The 18,620-nt window shown below is 55.7% G+C and overlaps 1 protein-coding gene across 1 annotated transcript; it reads right to left on the reverse strand.

The window, feature by feature from the left end:
* Positions 1 to 6,097: 6,097 nt before the first annotated feature.
* Positions 6,098 to 16,632, reverse strand: NPTXR (neuronal pentraxin receptor). Its single transcript, XM_064655108.1, has 5 exons — positions 15,871 to 16,632; positions 9,049 to 9,271; positions 8,670 to 8,914; positions 8,205 to 8,384; positions 6,098 to 7,802 (listed from the first exon to the last, which is right to left on the reverse strand). The coding sequence occupies exons 1-5, from the start codon at positions 16,432 to 16,434 to the stop codon at positions 7,578 to 7,580; spliced, it is 1,437 nt and encodes a 478-aa protein (XP_064511178.1). The 5' UTR covers positions 16,435 to 16,632; the 3' UTR covers positions 6,098 to 7,577.
* Between the last annotated feature and the right edge of the window lie 1,988 nt (positions 16,633 to 18,620).

Raw genomic sequence — 18,620 nt, forward strand, 5'->3', positions numbered from 1 at the left:
CGGCGCGCCTGATTGGCGGCCTGCGCTGGCGGGCGCCGCGCGGGGCCTTGGGGCGCAGCGGCTCTGGGGTGGCCACGAGGCGCCTGAGCTGAGTCCCCGCCCCAGCACCCGGTATCCGGCAACTTAGTATTGTTCTGCCTAAAAACCCCTTTGGGGCCCAGTTCTACCTTTTTTTTTTTTTTTTTTTTTTTTTCTTTTTTTTTTTTTAACAACAAGGATAACTGTAAGAACAAGGACCGATTTGGGGCAATTCATGGGTTTTGGTTTGTTTTTTTTTAATCATAGAATCACAGAATCAATTAGGTTGGAAAAGACCTCTGAGATCATCAAGTCCAACCCGTGACCAACCCACCGTGTCAATGATGGGTAGACCATGGCACTCAGTGCTGCATTCAGTCTTTCCTTAAACACCTCCAGGGACGGTGACTCCACCACCTCCCTGGGCAGCCCCTTCCAATGTCTAATCAGCCTTTCTATGAAGGATTTCTTCCCAGTGTCCACACTGAACCTCCCCTGGCTATGTCCTCTTGTCCTGTCCCTAGTTGCTTGGGAGAAGAAACCACCCCCACCTGACTACAACCTGCTTTCAGGTGGTTGTACAGAGTGATAAGATCACCATGAGATTCCTTCTTGCCAGGCTAAACAGCCCCAGCTCACTCAGCCGCTCCTCATAAGACTTGTGCTCCATCAGCTTTGTTGCTGTTTTTTGGATCCTCTCCAGAACCTTCCAGAATTGAGGGGCCCAGATCTGGACACAGTTCTCATTGTGTGGGAGAGGCAACCGCCCACGTTTGCATGTCAGTATGACTGTACAGAAGGAGAAAGTGGTGCTGCGAGGATGGATCATGAGTTTTCAAACAGTTCCTATAACAGTAGCCCCCCTCCTGCCCTCCGTGGCCTTTGAGCTTGTAATGTCTCTTTGCTTTCACATTTTCCTTGGCTCTTGGCTTGCTGGGAAACCTCTGTTGCCCCTCCACCCTGCTAGCCAAACACCAGTTGCCTCTAAGCCAGAGCTTAAACAATTTCCTGGGGGTCTAGCATTGAATTAATCTGAAATTAATAGAGGTGGAGAAGCAGCAAGCTTCAGGGTAATACCAAGGGGAAAGACTTCTCCTATGAAAAGCCTCAGATGCTGGATGTGACACCTGGGCTTCCATCAGTGCCCATCCTTGTCTCCCAGAGTGGCTCGTGGGCCCGATCTTTCACGTGGTCCTTCTGGCTGGTGTTTGTTTGAAATGTCCTCACTGCTGGCTGTCTGCTGAAAGAATTGCTTTCTGGCTGTCTGAGAAGGAAAAGAGCGGGGGAGGAACAAGCTGGGCACTCTTCTGCCCCTGCCAGCTCATGAGTCTTGTTCTCACACTGTAGTACCGAGCTATGCCCTATGGCCTTGTTGTCTCTTTTGCTCGTGAAGCAGTGAATCCAATCTCCTGCTTGTCCTTTCCCTGACAGACCAGTGCTGGAGGCAGCAGAGATGCCTTTGGGCTTGGAAAGACAACACTGCAGTGATCATTCATCTTTCCCTTTGCCATCGCTGCAGGCGGTGACAGAAATGAAGCTCTGCCTCCTGTGCCCCTCATTCTCCTACTGCTCCTGCCCCCTGGGCTGATTCCTTCCCCTTCCTCCTTTCAGCAAGCATCGGCCTCTTGCAACGAGGCAGGCACAGAGCTAAAATTGTCAAGAGGCAGATAAAAGCTGGGAGATCATAATTTTTTCTTTTCAGACGAGATAATTAGGAGTAGAATCTCTGCGAGGAAGTAGATCTTTCCATCATCATTGCTTTATCTCCAGGCAGCTACTCTAATCTCTCCAGGGACACGGCTCTTTCAAACATCGTATTTTTGTCGTGTTTTAATGCTTTAATCCCTGCGTAGTTCACCCACTTTTACTACCAGGCAGCAAGTCAGCGCGAGCTGGTGTGTTTGTGTGCCTATGCCCCTATGCGTGGGGCAGGAGGGCAGCATGCGTGCCTGCGCAGTTCTGGGTTCAACCAAATGTGCTTTGGTTCCGATCAATGTGACCCCAGGGAGTGTTTCCCTCAGGGAATGCTGGGACTGGTTGTGATGATTGTTCAGCAGCAGCTCCTAGGTGAGAAGCTAAGGGAAAATGGCCAACCCCAGAAGTCAAAGATAGGAACAATGTGGGTTTTGTGATTGTGGTGGGTGATAACGGTCAGGCTGCAAGGCAGAGATGCCTCCTGGCAGGAGAGCATCCTGCTGGCTTGTCTCCATCTACTGTGGCTTAGCAAAATGTGAGCAGTTGGGTTGGTTTCTGCACCCTCAAGTGCAGGCTGCCTCTATACAACACTGCAAGCCAGTCAGAGTCTTATTGGGCCAACAGAGGTAACAGGTACTGGTCTTTAGTTTCCATACCAAGCAACCAGGTGCCCTACTGTAGGTGAAAGCAAGTCCAGAGCAAGGGTCCAATTCACCCCTCTGGATCTGTAAGGAGCTGGAATCATTGCTGTGCTCTGGCTGGTCCTTCCTTATTCGCCACTAATCACAGATGGTAACTCTTTCAGCCCTTTGTACTTCACTGTGGCTGCTGAAAGCATTAAGCATTAAAACAAAGTGCCATTTGCCTTCTGACATGAGGGTGCATTGTACTCCTTAGCTGAGCACAGAAATGCAAGCACCAACTGCAAAATACACACACATATATAACATATATATTGCCTCATGCTTTCTTTTAGCCATCTTTATTGACCAGACAGCAGGCTGACTCTTCATCAGGTGAAGGCACCTCTCTTCTCCTTTTCTTTCTTCTCTTTCCTCTCTTTCTTTCTTTTCTTTATTTTGTTTCTTTCTTTTCTTTCTCTTCTTTCTTTTCTTACCTGCTTCAGGCCATGTTTTGGGACTTCCCCAACATCCCTGTGATAAAGCAGGGGGCTGGTGATTGCTGTCCAGCCTGTCAGACACAGCCCAGGGACTGGGCACTGCTCCACGCCACCTTGGGTAGTATCAGAGGGTCCAGGCTGGGGATTTGGGACACACTGAGGTCCGCCCTGCAGCTGTCCCAGCGTGGTATAGATGCAGCTCGCTGGAGGCAGGAGGAGCACTCAGGAGGCCCTGTGGAGATGCTGAAGCCACATTTCACTGGCATCAGAGCCCCACCATGTTGTGTTGAGCTGAGGGAAAGCAGAGATGGGGATGCTGATGATCAGGAATTGGAGGCAGACAAAAGCAGCTCAACCCTCTGCTCTGGAGGATGTGGCAACCTGCTCTGGGATAGCTGGATTCCTTGGTCTGCTGGGAAATGCAGTACCTCTCATATGATCCTACAGCTACTACCTCTAGTAACAACAGCTACTGCTAGTAAGGTCTGTTGCCTCAGCACTAACAGCCGTGCGGGGGCTGTTCCTGTGACAGATGCTCTGGAATCATGGCACATTCCCTGTGCAAGTGCTGCACGAGTCTTAATGAGCCTTCCTGGCTCTGGGAGGGAGCAGAGGAGGCTCCCAGCAGGACAGAGAAGCGCAAGGATGCAATTAAGGCAGCGCCCCATCGCTAGGGCAGAGCGGGTAAATGGGGACTTCGGAAGTCACCTCCCGGGGACAAGCATGGGCTGGCTTGACCTCATTTGAGGGACCAGGAGGCTGACACACTGCAGGGAGTTGTGACATGCAAACCCAAACCTCAGGTTGTAGGTGTTGGGGAGCACAGGAGCTTCCCAAAGCCCACTGCAATGCAGGGAGGTCCCAGGACTGTCCATGTCCCTGGGAAGGCAGAGCCTGCATGGCCAGTGGTGCCCTCTGGAAATACGGGCAGGGGCTGGAGGGGTTCAAGAATTTCAGCACTTTAGTTAACAGTCATCAGGCCTGAAGGTTTCCCATTGCCATGTTTGATTTGGTCTTCTTTGCTGCTGGACAAAACCCTTGGAGGATGTATGGGGGGTATGTTTGAGTCTGGCTAAGCCCTTGGCTTGCAGAAAGCCCTGCAGCTGTGAGTCCTGCAGATTAGGAAGGGAAATGGCAGTCCCTCTCCACTCCTCGAAGCATGTTAACAGCCCCTGGGCAGGGAGATAGAGGAGGGCACACAGGTGGTATCCATCGCACCAACCTGTCTCCCACACCATCTCCTCTTGTGACAGCTCCTGCTGAACTGCTACAGCCCAACGGTGCCCCTGCCTCTGCACTGCCCACCTCTTGAGTCCCTTCTTCCCCCCCATTCTGGATATCCAGACACAACACAGCAACCCAGCTGAAGCACCCACCACAACCACAAAACCTTCTTCACACCATTCTTAAAAATTCCCCTCTATACCCAGCCTCCCAAGGGTGATATTGTTGTTCCTCATCTCTTCTGAGTGCGACGCATTGTTTTCAAGCCAGCTGCCCTTAGAGAATGTGGGGCTTCTCCTGAGTGCTCCTGGTTAATTTAGAAGCAAGCAATATGTGTAAGTCATTGTAATTACTCCTTCCAGCCAGCAACGCCATTGATTTGTCATCTCCTCTACCTTTTAAGCCCTGCTGCAGGTTTGCTGCTCTTGCAAGACTCAGCTTACTGAAAAGAAATGGTCTCAATCTTGCTCTCCTCCTCCTGAGATGAGTGAGAAGCAGACGTTGCTTCCTGCAGAGAGCCAGGGCAGGATGGAAATCAAATATTTATTCCTGCTCTTGATTTTGTGTTTCCCAACCAGTTTCTAATCTCTCCCAAATGCCTTTGTTTCCTGAAGAGCCTTATGCAGAGGCATTTGCTGGAAGCTTTTTAAAGGTCTGGGAAAATTCTATCAAGTTTTCCCACGTGCCCCCTGGTCTGCCCAACTGGCTGTGAACCTCTGTGGGAGAGGAGGTCTCCCTGCAGAAGCTGTGCTGCCGGGCTCCCCCATTTCTCCTGTTCCAGAAATGACAGATCCACACGTCTCAGGTACATGGCTTGGACTGGGATCATGCCAGCGCCACTTGGCAGGGACAAAGAGGGCAGCACAGAAGGCCCTGCTCAAGCATCTCCTGGTGCCCCCTTTTTTCTGCTTTTCTGAAGAGCGTTTACACGCAGTTTCAGCATAGGCTGGGTATCTGGGCTGCGGAGGAGACAAGATTTATGCCAATAGCCTGCATCAGTGGCCAGGCTGTTTCCATCCCTGTTCATCCTCGTGCATCTCTCCTGCCTTGGCCAGCAGCCCCAAGAGCCCTCTCTCAGGGCTTCTGCAGTTTTAATAGGAGAGTTTTCCAGACCAGTCCTCTCATTTCACCTCCTCCTAAGTTTGTGACCCCAACAATGTTTCTTGACATTTTCTCCTCTAAAGTGTTGCCCTTCCTAATTATGCTGCTGTTATTTGGGAGCACAAGCAGATACCTGTCACCTGTTGAACCCCCTCCTCTTAGTGATGTGGGGGTGAGCCTCCAGCTCAGCAAAGCCCTTGAGCCTATGCTCCAGCTGAAGTACATACTTTTTCTTCAAAACAAACCCTCAACTTTGTGGAGATGTGGTGAAGGTGAGAGCACCAGACTTTGTTTTATGGCATTAAATACCCTCAGAAGTGGGAGCTGGTGGGGTCAGTTCTGGCTCAGGACCTTAGGGAATACTGAGCCTTCTGGCTTTGTGCTTTTTTTCCCAGAATACAGGTGAGATTGTGCTTTTCCCAAGAGGGGCAGGACCTACTGAAGGGCAAAAGCACCATTCAGACCTGGTCACGAGCTGCTCTACAACAGGAGCTCCAAGGGCTGTCTCTGAATCACCTTGTGCCTAGCTAGGTTAGAAACTAGTACTTAATTAGATTTATACTTGACATGAGCTCCTTGACACCACATTCTGACCTAGAGGCCATGATTTCTCACTGGTTTCTGCTTCCTGTTGTTGGGATGGGGGCTCCTCCTCTGTGGAGAGGTACTTCCCCCAGACCTCCTCCCGCATCAGGAGCAGCCTGTACCCCATGCTGCTCTGCAGTGTGGTAGATGAGAAGTACCCAAACTGTGACACCACCTCCCTGCCCCTCTGGAGCAATGATACCAGACCGTTGCAATGATATTTCTGTAATGCCAGCAACGGGCCCAGCCATCTCCCTTCAGGGATGCAACCCTAAGCATCCCAGGGGAGGACACCTTGGCTTGGGCTGGTCAGTCCCCTCCGCCCCCACAGCGACCTCGCACCCCGCGGGAGGCTCGAACAGAAAACATCACGTTTATTGTTCACGATCAGCTTTACAAAAGAAATGTCCCACCACAGGTGCGCGTCAGGGGCCCCGTCATGAACGTGCATTAGAGAAAGCGCACAAGCGAGCGAGGAAGAGGGGCAGCTCGTCAGGGTGCACAAAGGTCACAGTGTTCCCACTTGGCACAAAGGCTGCACCCCATCCCTGCCACGTCCTCCCCAGCAGGCTGAGCCACCCCAGCGCTGGCAGAGACCCTGCCTGGGGGGAATGCTGGGTGGCAGGGCTGTCCCTCCTGCCAGCTTCGCCTCCCCCAGGGGCAGGGGTGGCTGTTGCCCAAAGCACAAAGTGGGACTTGGGGTAAGGGGGGAGCACTGCAAGCTGGACACTGCATTGAGCAACCATGAGAGCCCTGAAACAACCCCCCCACCCCACCCCAGACACACATGTGCACATACACACACACACACATATCGAAATGTTGGTGACCACGCGGCATGGAAACAGTATTCTCAGGCACTCCACAGGGGAAACACCAGCCCACCCCATCACCCTCCCAGTTCCAAGGCCAGTGGCAGCCCTGTTCCTGGCCAGGAGCAGCTAAAGGATGGGGCCTGGGTGGAACCAAGGGCAGCAACCTGATCCGATAACCAAAAGACTGGGGGATGGGTGGCAGGGCTCCTCTGACCACCACCATCCTCCATCTCCTTTTTCCTTGCTTTCATTCCCTTTGATGGCAGCGCTGCACTCCTTCCCCCTTGGCCAGCGCTGGAGGACATGCTTTGCCCCATTTCTCCCATTCCCTTGGTGGCCGACCAACCACCCAACTGGAAGAGAGTGGGGAATGCTCTTTTCCAACTGCCTCAAAAGCCTGGCTCCCCTCAGGCAGCCCTGCCCGCACAGGCAGCAGAGGCAGGGGAAGGGGTGCAGAATGGTGAGTACTGCCCCACTGGCTCCCTGCTATTCTCCCTTGGCTTCCCTGGGGTGATGCTTGAAAAACCAGGGCAGCAGAAGAGGGGATGGGACTGGAGGGGAGATCCTAGAATGCGGGCTCGTAAAACCAGACAGTGGGGTTGCTAGAAATAAATAAGGAAAGGGGATATATTCAGGGAGTGCCTGCACCCTGGCATCCCACTGCGGCTGGACTGCACTTGGGATAGACAGAGTTCTCCTTCCCATTCCCTGTTGGGGCTGACAAGGTGAGGACCCTCGCTGTACCAGGGATACCTGCAGGTACAGCAATATCCACTCAAAACAGAAGCAGGGCAAGATGAGACCCAGGAGCAGGCTTGTGCCAGGGGTGGGGACAAGCCACACCACCAGCACAGGGGCAACAGGGAGGCTTGCAGGGTCCCCTCTCCCTCCTGGGACACCAGTGTGGGGGCTCAAGCATCACCCTGACAAGGCTTACTGGTCTGGGAGGGGAGAAAGGGGCTCCCTGCTTTGTGGCTGCCACTGGGTTCCTCGGTGCTGGGGAGAGGGCTCGGCGCCACTCATGCCTTCCTCCCTTCCTCACACGCAGCAAAGCCTGCCTTGCTGGCACCTCCAAAGACCTCCACCGCCTGGTCGTCCCACTGAATCACATTCCCTTGGAGGTGAGAGGTGCAGTTGGCCAAGCCCAGGATCTCCACTGGTGCCAGCATGTGGTCCCACACGCTGAACTGCGCCAGCTCCCCCACGAAAGCCTGCGTGGCATCAAAGCGGCCCCCCAGAGTGTCCTGGGAAAGAGCAGGAGAGGTGATCGGACAGGGATGAGCACAAGAGGAGGAACATGCACCCAGTGGGCAAAAAGGGCAAGAGGGAGAGGGAAAAGTTTGGAGAGAAGCAGAGCTTGATGCTTGGTGGCAAGGAGGGGAGGGGATGGATGTGTGGAGGAGATGAAAGAAGATAAGACAGGGAGCAAGTAGAGGCCAGAGGGATAGGGAGAGGGAAGAGGAGACAATGAGTGCATGTGGCCAGGCTGGAGGTCAGATGAGCAGGCAGGAGAGCCAACATGCCATGCTGAGCACTCGTGCCCACACCACCCCCTGCCTTTGCCCCATTTGGGGGCTTTTCCCCCCAGCCAGCTTCCCACCAGAGCAATGCTAACTGGCAGTTCTCGGTGTCGAGCTGGTACATACCTGCTCCTGGCCCAGGATGATGACACCCTGGGGCTTGATGGCATGCCAGGAGGCTAGGTTCTCACCGGTGCCCCGCTGTTCACCATCCTGGTATGCCGACCACTTGCCGTCCCGGGTGGTCCACGCCACGCAGATGTGGTGCCAGGCCTTGTCCTTCAGGCTCAGCGGCAGCTGGGCAACCTTCCGGGGAAGAGCAAGTGGGACTGCTGGGGGACCCCAGTGTCTCCCCGGCCCCTCGCAAAGCAAGTGGCGCACTCCCATGGTGGTGACAACCCAAAATCTACAGACGTCCCATTGTGCTACTTCTGCCTCTCAAAACCCACCTCAGTGAGCCATTCTCCCCACTCTCCTCCCTCTCCCCATAAGCCTGGGCCCTTCCTCCCAGCTCCCCCATACCAGTGTGGGTTAAAACAGGGAACATGAGAGCAGGGACTTTTCTCCTGCCCCTCCTGCAACCCAGCTGACCTTGTCATTGATGAGCAGCTCCAGGGGGTTAGTGCCCCATTCCAACAGCACAATCTCATTGGCTTGGCTTGGGACAGAGTAGGAGAAAGGGGTGCCGAGCCCTGCCACGGCCTTGGACTTCAGCCACATGCAGATGGTGAAGGCGTAGAGCTCCGGCAGGCTCTTCTTCATGCGGGCATACATGTAGTTGTTCTGCACCGGGATGGTCACCTTGAAGGCATCAGGAGGGCTGTAACCCAGCGGTCCTACGTGCCAAGGATGGGGAGAGAGAGAAGGGTCAGCACCTGTGGAGGGTGACCTGTGCTGGGGTTCTCCTGGTGATACACTTTGGGCTAGGGACCCCCTTGCCTCACCTCCATCCCCATCGAACAGGACTTACCGTGCTCCAGCTCCGTCACCCGGTTCTGGAGGGAGTTCAGCTCCTTCTCGATGTTGTGCTGCTGCTGGCTGCGGTCAGTGTTTGCGGCCTGGCGCTCCTTCTGCAGGGTCAGGATCTTGGAGAGGAGCTGTTCCTCCAGCTGCTCCATCTTGGTGTGGAGGGCATCGCGAGCAAATGCCGGGGCAGTGGGTGCTGAGCCATTGGTGCGGGCTGGCAGCTCCTGCTGCACTCAGCGGCAGCCACAACAGAGGGGAAAGGAGGGAGAAAAGAGAAAATTCAGGGAGGTGTCACTGTAAGAGGTTAAATAAGGACATGCCCAGCCTGCAGCACTACAGGGAGTGCTGAGATGACAGTCCCATATCCGCACTGGGGTCTCCTCCAAGAGCCTCCAGCTGACTTTGTACCTCCCCTCTCAGAGCCCCATTGAGATCATTACTGCAAAATGAAGCTTGGCTGCTCTTAATGACTTTCTGCTGCTTCAGAAACAGAGCAAGGATGGGATGTTAGGGTCATCCCTTGGCTCTGCTCCTGCAGGCAGCCTCTTGCAATGAGGGAACAATGTGGGAAGGACCTTGGAACTTCCACCCCTGCTGCTCTGCTCGTGAGGCTGCTTACCTATGTCCGGCACATTAACATCACTTAATGGGGCTGTAATCCTCTTAGCTCAGCTCAGCCGGCATGCGGGGGTGTGTGCACGTGCGCCAGGTTGGGCAGGTAGCTCTCTGTAAGCCAGCCTCTCCCAGGCCTTGCAGATGCCATGGAGAAGTGGGACCAGTGGTGAGGCTGTTGTGTGTGTCTGTTCTCAAGACATGACCCATCACCTGGGCATATCAAGCATGTCTTGTCTCATCAGGGTTAACACCCAGACCAAAACTCTTCCCATGGCAATTCTAACATGGCACCTGGTGAATATGCTCCCAGCTGCTGCTACACTCTGCAAAGACCCCAGATCCTACCTTACCAGAAGACTCTATCCTAGCTGAAAGAAAATCAGGCTGGAAGGGAGAAGGTGACCCTTTGCCATGTTTGTGGGGTTTCTCTGTAAATAGGAGCCCTCTCCTTTCCCCATGTCCTTGGGACATTAGTCTCTCTGCCACGGGTTCAGAAAGATGGTGACCCCCTTCTCTGTTGTTTCCAGACCTTCCCAAAGGTGCTGGAGCTGCCTTGGGTGCTCCAGCACTGAGAGTTCTGCACAGCTTCTTCAGCCCTGGATATTCATGTGGCTTACACTGGTGGGACATGGGGGGACGCCATTCCTGTTGGTATGAACAGCCTCCCCACGGCCTCAGAGCTGGCCTGGAGGAGGTCAGCACACTCAGCTGTGGTTATGGCTTCTAGCTTTTTCTTCTTCCCTACATCCTGCTTTTCCAAACTGGACAGGACCTGATAATCATGCACACAAAGCTGAAGGGGGGATGCCTGCCCATTTCACCCCCAATCTTTGCTATCCATCATGAACAGCTGAGACGAGAGGGAGGCTGGAGGAAAGCCAGGTTTGGCTGGGCAGGATACAGCCTTGGTGGATGGGAACTGCAGGGGGAGGAAAAGCAAGAGCATGGTGTTGGTGTGAGCACAAATGTACCTGCACTGGGCTGCAATGTACTCGGGCTACAAATAAAAGGGAGGCTGTGATGTCCCAGGGTCTGCAAGAGGTGCCAGCAGGGTCTGTTGGGGCAAACCCACAGGTTCTGTGAGGAAAACCAATCTGGAGAAGCAAATCCCAGCATGGGAAAAGAGGTTGTGCAGGGGACATCTGTCAGCCCTGACCAAATGCCAGCTCTCGCTGCCGGCTTGCTCCAGCAGCACTAAGGATGCTCTTGCAGAGAGCAGAACCTCTCTGGGAAGGGAAAGGTGCCTGGCAAAGGGCATCCTACCTTTGGTCCCTGTAAAACAGGGAGGGATTAGCCAATGGGGAAGGGGCTTTAGGTCTTTTGACTTTTTTTTTTTTTTTGGAGAAGACTTGGGGATCTGCTGGTGAGGCAGGGGAGGGCTGGCAGGAGGGAAGGAAAGGTGAGTGAAATGGTTAATTCTCATCCTCCTGGCAGGGACAGTTCCCACTAGTGGATGCCTGCATTTGTACCCAAGCAGAGCTGGCTGGGTTGGCAGAGGTGGGATGGGGTTGCCTTTGCCTCTGTGTCCACATCACATGGGCTGCAAGAGCTTTCCTCATCCTTTCAGGCCACCCGGCTACAGCGGAGGCTGGCACGCTCCTGTCTGCTGCACGCTTTGGTTGCTCAAGCTGCGGGTTTGGAGCCTACGTCCCTGCTTCATGCACGGCTCCATCTGTTAATGACGAAAAAAGAAAAGGCTGGGAGCTTTTGTCACTCTCACTAGCCCCCAGTAGCCTGCCCTACATTATTCAGTAGTGACTGAGTGCTTTTTTTACCTCCCTCTTCCTCCTGCTTTTCTCCCTGCTGCTATTTTCTTCCTTCTGTAACTTTTCTCCCTATGGCCTTTTCACTTATTTGGCTTTGGAGCGTCTCCTCTTCATGCTCCCCTCTGTGCACACACATGCTATCTCTCCCTTCTTGCTCAATTTCTTCCCTTTTCCCTGAGTTTTTCCCCTTTCAGCCCTCTCTCTAGATCTTGCTGGCCACTCCAGCATGGCAGCCAGTGCATGGACAGACAGATCCACATGGCCAACTGAACCATTGCTGACCCCCTATTCCTTCTGGAAAGGAATGTAGCCAGTAGCCTCATCTGGCAGAGTTTCAGGGCCATCCCAGTGGACACCATTCCCATCCCCACAGCCAGACCATGGCTGGACAGGAGACTGGACCATTCTACCCCATGCAGCTGAGATGTGCCGGGTGATCCCCTTGGTGCAAAGGTGGGCTGCATCCCCTAAACCATCCTCCTCATCTCCAAGCTGCCGCTCAAGCATCTTTCTCCCAAACCAAATTATTTGTAAAATTATTAATGGTAGATGTGCAGCTGTTATTTACCAGTAGCCTTGGGGGGGACGAGAAGGGGGGAGCGCCTTCTCCCCGGCTGTTCGGCAGGCACCCGGCTCCCCATCTGCTGCTGCACAGGCAGCAGGGGAGTGGGCAGCGGGTGCGGGGGAAGCTCGTTTGATGCTTTTTGGCCACTAGAACGGGCAAAAAAGATTGAAAGATGCCAGGTAATATTAATCACTTTAAATGTCAACGGCTGCCGGGGGCTGAGGAGGGGGAGGTGGGGTTGGGGGTCTGCGGCAGCCACGTTGGCATGTGCTCGCTGGGGTTGTAGCCCTCAGTCAGCAAATGCACTTTGATTTACATAAGGAGATCAGAGCCTCATTTACTAATGCACCGGCAAATCTGCTGCTCCCCCTCGGCCACCAGCACAAAAGTGCCCACCTTAGCTGCTGGGACAGGGCAGGCAGAACCACGGGATGATGCCTCGGCACATCCCAGGGATCGTGATGGTCACCTGGGTGCGCGCACACGGCAGCCCCATTCTGTTCCTTGGACCCAGGAATTCTTCCAGGCTGCACAAAACTCCTCTGTGCCTGCCACCCCGGGATGCTCACTGCTGCAGGATGGCACACTTGCTGCACCACTCTTTATTGGACCCTGCCACCTTTTTGGACCCGAGCAAATCCTTGAGGTTCATTAAACCCCAAGAAGGAGTGCATGGGGTAGAAGACAAGCAGGGATGCATCAGCCTCTCCTTCCTCCTAACAGGGGAAGAGCTCACCACTGATCCTGCTCCCCTTAAACCTTGCTCAGGGCCTGGGACTATCAGAATTTGGGGATTTCCATCCCCACACTGCTGGAGATGGAGACAGAAGGAAGGCAGCTAGGTCACTACCATTCCCATTCTCATAGCCAAGGGTTTCCTGCCAGCAGCCAGGTCACCAGCCACACCGGCACAGCTACATGCTGGCTGAGGAGCAAACAGTTCTGCCAGGTCCTCCACAGAGCCCACCAGTCTGTCTCCTCTCCTGCTCCATCTCCTGCAAGGGATGATGGGAAGAAAGGGAGCACCTGCATCTCAGCACAGCCTAGAAAGCCAAGGTGATTCCCTCCGTGCTCCGTTTCCATTTGCAGCAATAACTAGAAGCATGGAAAAGGACCACGTGAGCCCCCTGGCTCTGTATTCCAAGATGCACTCAAGCATACAGACATGAGCACATGCTGAGAGAAGGGGGGAACCCTCAAAACCAAGACAAAAAAGCCTAACTAGGCTGCTGTGCATGAGGAAAGGACAACAACCCTTGTAGTGGGTTGGGAAGAGGTGAGGGAAGAAGTCCCCATGTCAATGTTGTGATGATGCAAGCCCATCCCTGCTGAAATGGCAGGGGACAAAGAGCGAGACTGTGGGGTCCCTCCCTGAATCCTCCCCTGGGAAGTCTTGCTGCCATGCTGACAAAAATAAGAAACAAACGTCTTAATAGGTTTTCAGTGCATGAATAAATCTTGTTATGCCCTACAGACAGAGCTGAGAGTGCCTGGATTAGAACAGCAATCTTCTACCTGCCCCCTCCTCTCAGTACCAACTCCAAATCCTCCAGCAGTAATCCCTGCTGGCAATCCTACCTGGAGATGCCTTGGGATGCAGCCTTCCCAAGGCAGCACATGGCATTTTGTGTCATCCCTCTCCTGAGATTAGGCCACCACAGACTCTGCAGCATTTCCTCTCCTCCCCAGTGGGTTTCACAGAGCCTCCAGCACACTGGGAGCCACCCCGGGACTGTCCCCATCCAGGTCACCTTTTGGGGTGATCACTGCCACGATCCAAGATAGCTGTGGGGGCTGGGGGTGCCTCCCGTGTCATGGGGTACCCCAGGAAGGCTCCCAGGGCTGACAGCTGCAGCCATGTGGGACAGAGGTGTGCAGGTACCCCACCACGAAGTTTTAGGTGCCTGCTCCTAGGGCAGGGGGAGGCAATCCAGGGAGGGAAGGCACAGGCAACCATCACTGGATGGTTGAGGTGTGACCCCAGGGCTTGGCCGGCTGGGCTGTGGCCATCCCTCCCAGGGGTGTGATTCACACAGGTGGCACATACCAGGCAGGAGCCAGGGCAGCTGAGGTCCAGCCCACTTGTGACACGCTGCCCTAGTTCCTCATCCGGCAGGGCTCACTGAGCCGCAGGGTGCTGTGTCTCCCCTGCAAAGTATGCTCAGGACCCTCAGGCTCCTGGCAGCACAAAAAAAGAACATTTTTGGCCACGTGCCACTTGGCTTCCTCATCAGTATGTGCATGAACCTCATCCTAGCATTGCTTCAGGTTCCCTGGGAGAGAAGAGCCTGCTCCGACCCTTGTGAGCATCACCCTCCTCCACCCCAAACCTCCCGCCATCATCAGAAAACCCAGGACAGGGACCAAGGCAGCTCAGAGATGGTGCTTCCTCTTGGAGAAGGGGGAGAGGATGGTTGGAGAACAGCTAAAGGTCTGATGGTTCCCAAGATACAAACTGATGTGCTGGGTACCATTCCGTCATGGATCACCCAGTCCTCAAAAACACCCAGGTATATGTGTGCAGGGACTTATTTTCTCCCCTTTGTTTCTGGGTAAGCACACCAGTAGCACTATCCCACTCTTGGGAAATCATTTTTTGGGGGTTGCAGGGGGGTTTTTGTGGTGGCTCTGTCCCTCCCTTTGGCTGCATTTGGCTCTGGGCAACACGCTCAGACAGGCTGCACATTCCCCCCTCCCTGCACATGCCTGGCATGCCTCTGTGTTTCCTCTTGTACCTGTGTGTGAGTTACCCTGGCAGTTCACAGGTGCTTCCTCTAGTCTCCAGCTCTTTCCATTTTGCATGCATGTGTTTGTCTTTCGCTGTCTTTCTATCCCTGTTCGTATCTCCATCCATTACAATAACACTCCCAGCCTCATTTTCCAGCCTGTGACCTTAGTGGCTCAGAATTTCCCCACCCATTGCCTGCTGCCACTGTGTGCATGTGGCTATAGTGAGAGAGGCAGAAGCCCAAAGCTGAGGAGAGGGACTCCATGGGATGCTGCCCCACTCCCAGCTCCACACTCCATGGAGGAGTGGAGAGGGCAACAGGGAACTGAACAGGAAGATGAGAAGGCTGAGGACTCACAGGAGGCTTCTTGCAGGTGGCTCTGATACCCAGCAGAGCTCAGGGGTCTGCTGAGCCCAAATAAATCAACACTCACATGCACTCCATGATGTGCCCCATCACAGATGTCACGGTAGAGCCTTTAGTGCCAATGGCTTGTGGATGGGCCAGGGCTGAGCCTGCTGGGGAGACGTTGCACAGCCACTATAGAGTGGGGATCAGGGGTCTGCATCCTAAATGCCAACAGCCCAACGCCGCAGGGATGGGCACAGCAAGTGACTGCAGCTGCGCCCTTCTCTCTCCAGCTCCCGTGGACTATATGGGGAAGAGGTGCTGGGCTCTGCACTGCACTCCACTTTGTGAGCAGCCCCATTCCTAACTGCGATGGCATCAGATGGGATTTACCTTTCTGCTAAAGGGCAGGGTCTGGCCCTGAGCTGCCAACCTGCTCTGGAGGAGTCCTTGCAGGTGCTATGGGGCAAGCAAAGTGCCCTACCTGGGTGCAGACAGGGGGGAAAGCAGAGCAGCCCTGGCCTTTTGGGACTACCCTGCGCGGAGGGAAGAGACGTGTGCTGAGGGCAAGCCCCTTGCTCCTGAGCAGAAACCTCAGGGAAGAGCAGGGCACAGACAACCTTCCTGAAGCCTCATGAGGGGGATGAGCTGGTTCGGGGTGTGTGTGGCTGCATGCCTGGGGAATGGCACATGTGGGAGCATCGCCCCAGGAGCATCATCCCCTGGGAGCATTCTTCCCAAATCCCCAGGAGCGTCTTCCCCTGGGACCGTCCCTCCCAACACCGCGGGAGCATCCCTCGCACCTCTATCCGGTCGATGCGGTCCTGGAGGGTGCGGACAGCCTCCTCCAGCTCCCGCACGGCGGGCGGCTCGTCGGGGGGGTGGCCCATGGTGCCGGGGCGCGGGGCGGCGCGGAGCCCGGCGGCGGAGGGGGGCGCGGCGGCGGCGGGGGGGCTCCGCAGGCCGCCCTCGCAGCGGCTGAGCTTGCCGGTGAGCTCCCGGATGGTCTCCTGGTCCATGCGGATTCGCTCCTTCTGCTCCAGCGCCGTGCGGCGCAGCTGGGCCGCCGCGCTCCGCAGCGCCAGCAGCTCCTCGGGGCCGGCGGCGGGGCCGGTGCCGGTGGCGGGGCACTCGGTGCTCAGCGGGGTGCAGACGAAGCGGCTGAAGAGCGGCGGCCCCCCCGGCAGGCGCGGCCCGGCGCTGGCCAGAGCCTCGGCGGGGCCGTGCAGCGCTCCCAGCCCCTTGTCGGCGGCGGGCAGGAGGGCGGCGGCGGCCGAGTCATTGTCGGCGGCGGCGGCGGGCGCGGCGGTGCCGGCCGGGTGGACGCTGGCGATGATGCAGATGATGGCCCCCAGGAAAGCCAGCATGCCCGCCGCCAGCAGCACCGCCAGAAACTTCAGGGTGGCAGCGGCGTGGGGGGCCCGAGCCCGCGGACGGCGAGAAAAACAAAGCGGGCGGGGATGGAGAGGGGGAAGGACGGACGGAGGGGTGGATAGATGGACGGGCAGCCCGGAGGAAGCCGGCGGCAAGGGACGGTACCGGCAGCAGCACCGGCGCCGGGGCCCCGCCGCGCCGCGCCGCGCTTATATGTGCCGGGCGGCGCCGCCCGCACCGCACCGCACCGCCCCCGCCGCCGCCCCCGCCCCGGCCGTGCCCCTCTCAGCGACCCCCCTTGCTCCCGAGCAGCCCTCGCCGGGATGCAAGGGCGAGGGGCCAGGCGGGGGCAGGCGAGCGGGCAACGAGCCCCGGAGACGGGGAGAGGAGGGGGGGCACCCCGGGGGCACCTGGGGACGGGGCCAGCCCTGGCTCGGGCTTGCTGAAATCAGCCCGGCGGCAGCTTCTGGCGAGAGGATGCTCCTCCGGGACAGCCCAAGGGAGGATTTTTCCCTGCGAGATGCCTAGGCTGAAAATAAAGGGCCCCTCGATACTCCGAGGGTTAGTGCCTCGTAATCAGGCATTCCCTGGGAGGGTCTTTCGGGCCTTTCCCTCCTTGCCTTTCTCTTAAAACTTAAACCAGCAACTTTCCAGCTCTTGGAAATGCCTCTCTGGGAGGGCACAGAGTGGTTGTCTTGCTCTCCCACCTCAAACGGGACTGTTGCAGAGAGCCTCACCCTCTGTCATGGGATGCCTCACCCTCCAACCTGCACACCTGTGCTATTCATTTGAGAAATAAATGTCCATGTTTAATCTTCCCCCATCTAAACCACTCATAAAGGAGATACTTCAGATAAACACTTTTTTCTTGCTCAGACACCACACTTGCCCATGAGACACAAGCTGTGCCATACCCTCTCCTGTTCCCCAGGCACATCGGAGCCTTGGCAACACAGCTCAGCCAAGCCAGGAACACAGGAGGGAAAGCGAACAAAATTGATTTCAAGCTCTGCTCAGTAATGGCAGGAAATCCTTTTTAGCCAGCAGGGAATCAGCAGCATGTGTGTTTAAAACAGCTCCAGTGCTGGATATGAAACACCAGTAAAGATTACATCTTCTTTCCCCCCAGGCATATTTGAGTGGATAGCAAGGGAGCCAGAGCTACAAAGACTTCTCAAATTTGGCTTCATGGGAGCAGGGAGGGGAATGCTGCTGGCAGGATACAGTCACCCTTTCTCCCCATAGAGTATATTGTGCCCCAGCCCATCAAAATCCCTGGAGCCACCAAGAGACTCATGGTGTTGGGAGGCTGTGAGGAGGAGGAGGAGGAGAGGAAGACAGATGGGGCGGTTAAGGAAGAGAAAGATGAAGGTAACCATGAGGAGGAAAGGCGGAGGTGGACATGGAGCAGGCTGAGCAGGTGAGCGTGAGGAAAGCCCAAGCAACAAGTGTCTGGCTCTGGCAGCAAGGCCAGTGCTTCGGGAGGGTGAGTGCTTGGTGTGCTGGGACAAGTGGGCGCTGGTGTGGGATGCAAAGAAAACAGAAGCCTGCACTCCGCAGCTTGAAGGGAGGCCACCAGCCTCCAACCTGCCCCTTCCTAGTGGTGGCAGGGGATTGCACCACCCAGAGTCACCCCCTGCCTGCAGCATGCCCACCCCTGGCAGCGGCCAGGCAGGAGCAGATTCGAAAGGAACCCATGTGAGTGCTGGACCAGCCCACCCTGCCCCAGAGTGTGCAGGTCCAGGGGGAAGGGACAACCTTTGCCTGCATCCCTGTGAAGAAAAGTGCTGTACACCTCTACAAAGCTCTTTGTGTCCCCAGTTGGGGAAAATGTTGCTATGCTGGGGACTTTGCACTGTCCTGGACATCCAAATTTTATTGCCAAAGGCTGCAGGATTGTGGTAGCAAGGTTTATACCTCTGTCGGGTGCCACTGTGGTGGGGCGAGTGAGCCCCTCTGCACCAGCCCTGACCCACTCACCCATGCTGGGACGTGGAAGAGTTGGGTATCACAGCAGGGCACGGCTCACTGCTCCTGGGGTCCTGACCTCTCCCTCAGCAAGGACCACAACTTCTTCCTGGAGATAAAAGAGGTGGCAAAAATAGATTTTCACAAGGGGTGATGACTCAGACTGGTGGGTAGCCAGAGCAACCTCCCTGTCCCATGAATAACAATTCAG

The sequence above is a fragment of the Pseudopipra pipra genome, chromosome 5, assembly GCF_036250125.1.
Source record: "Pseudopipra pipra isolate bDixPip1 chromosome 5, bDixPip1.hap1, whole genome shotgun sequence".
NCBI classification, from domain to species: domain Eukaryota; kingdom Metazoa; phylum Chordata; class Aves; order Passeriformes; family Pipridae; genus Pseudopipra; species Pseudopipra pipra.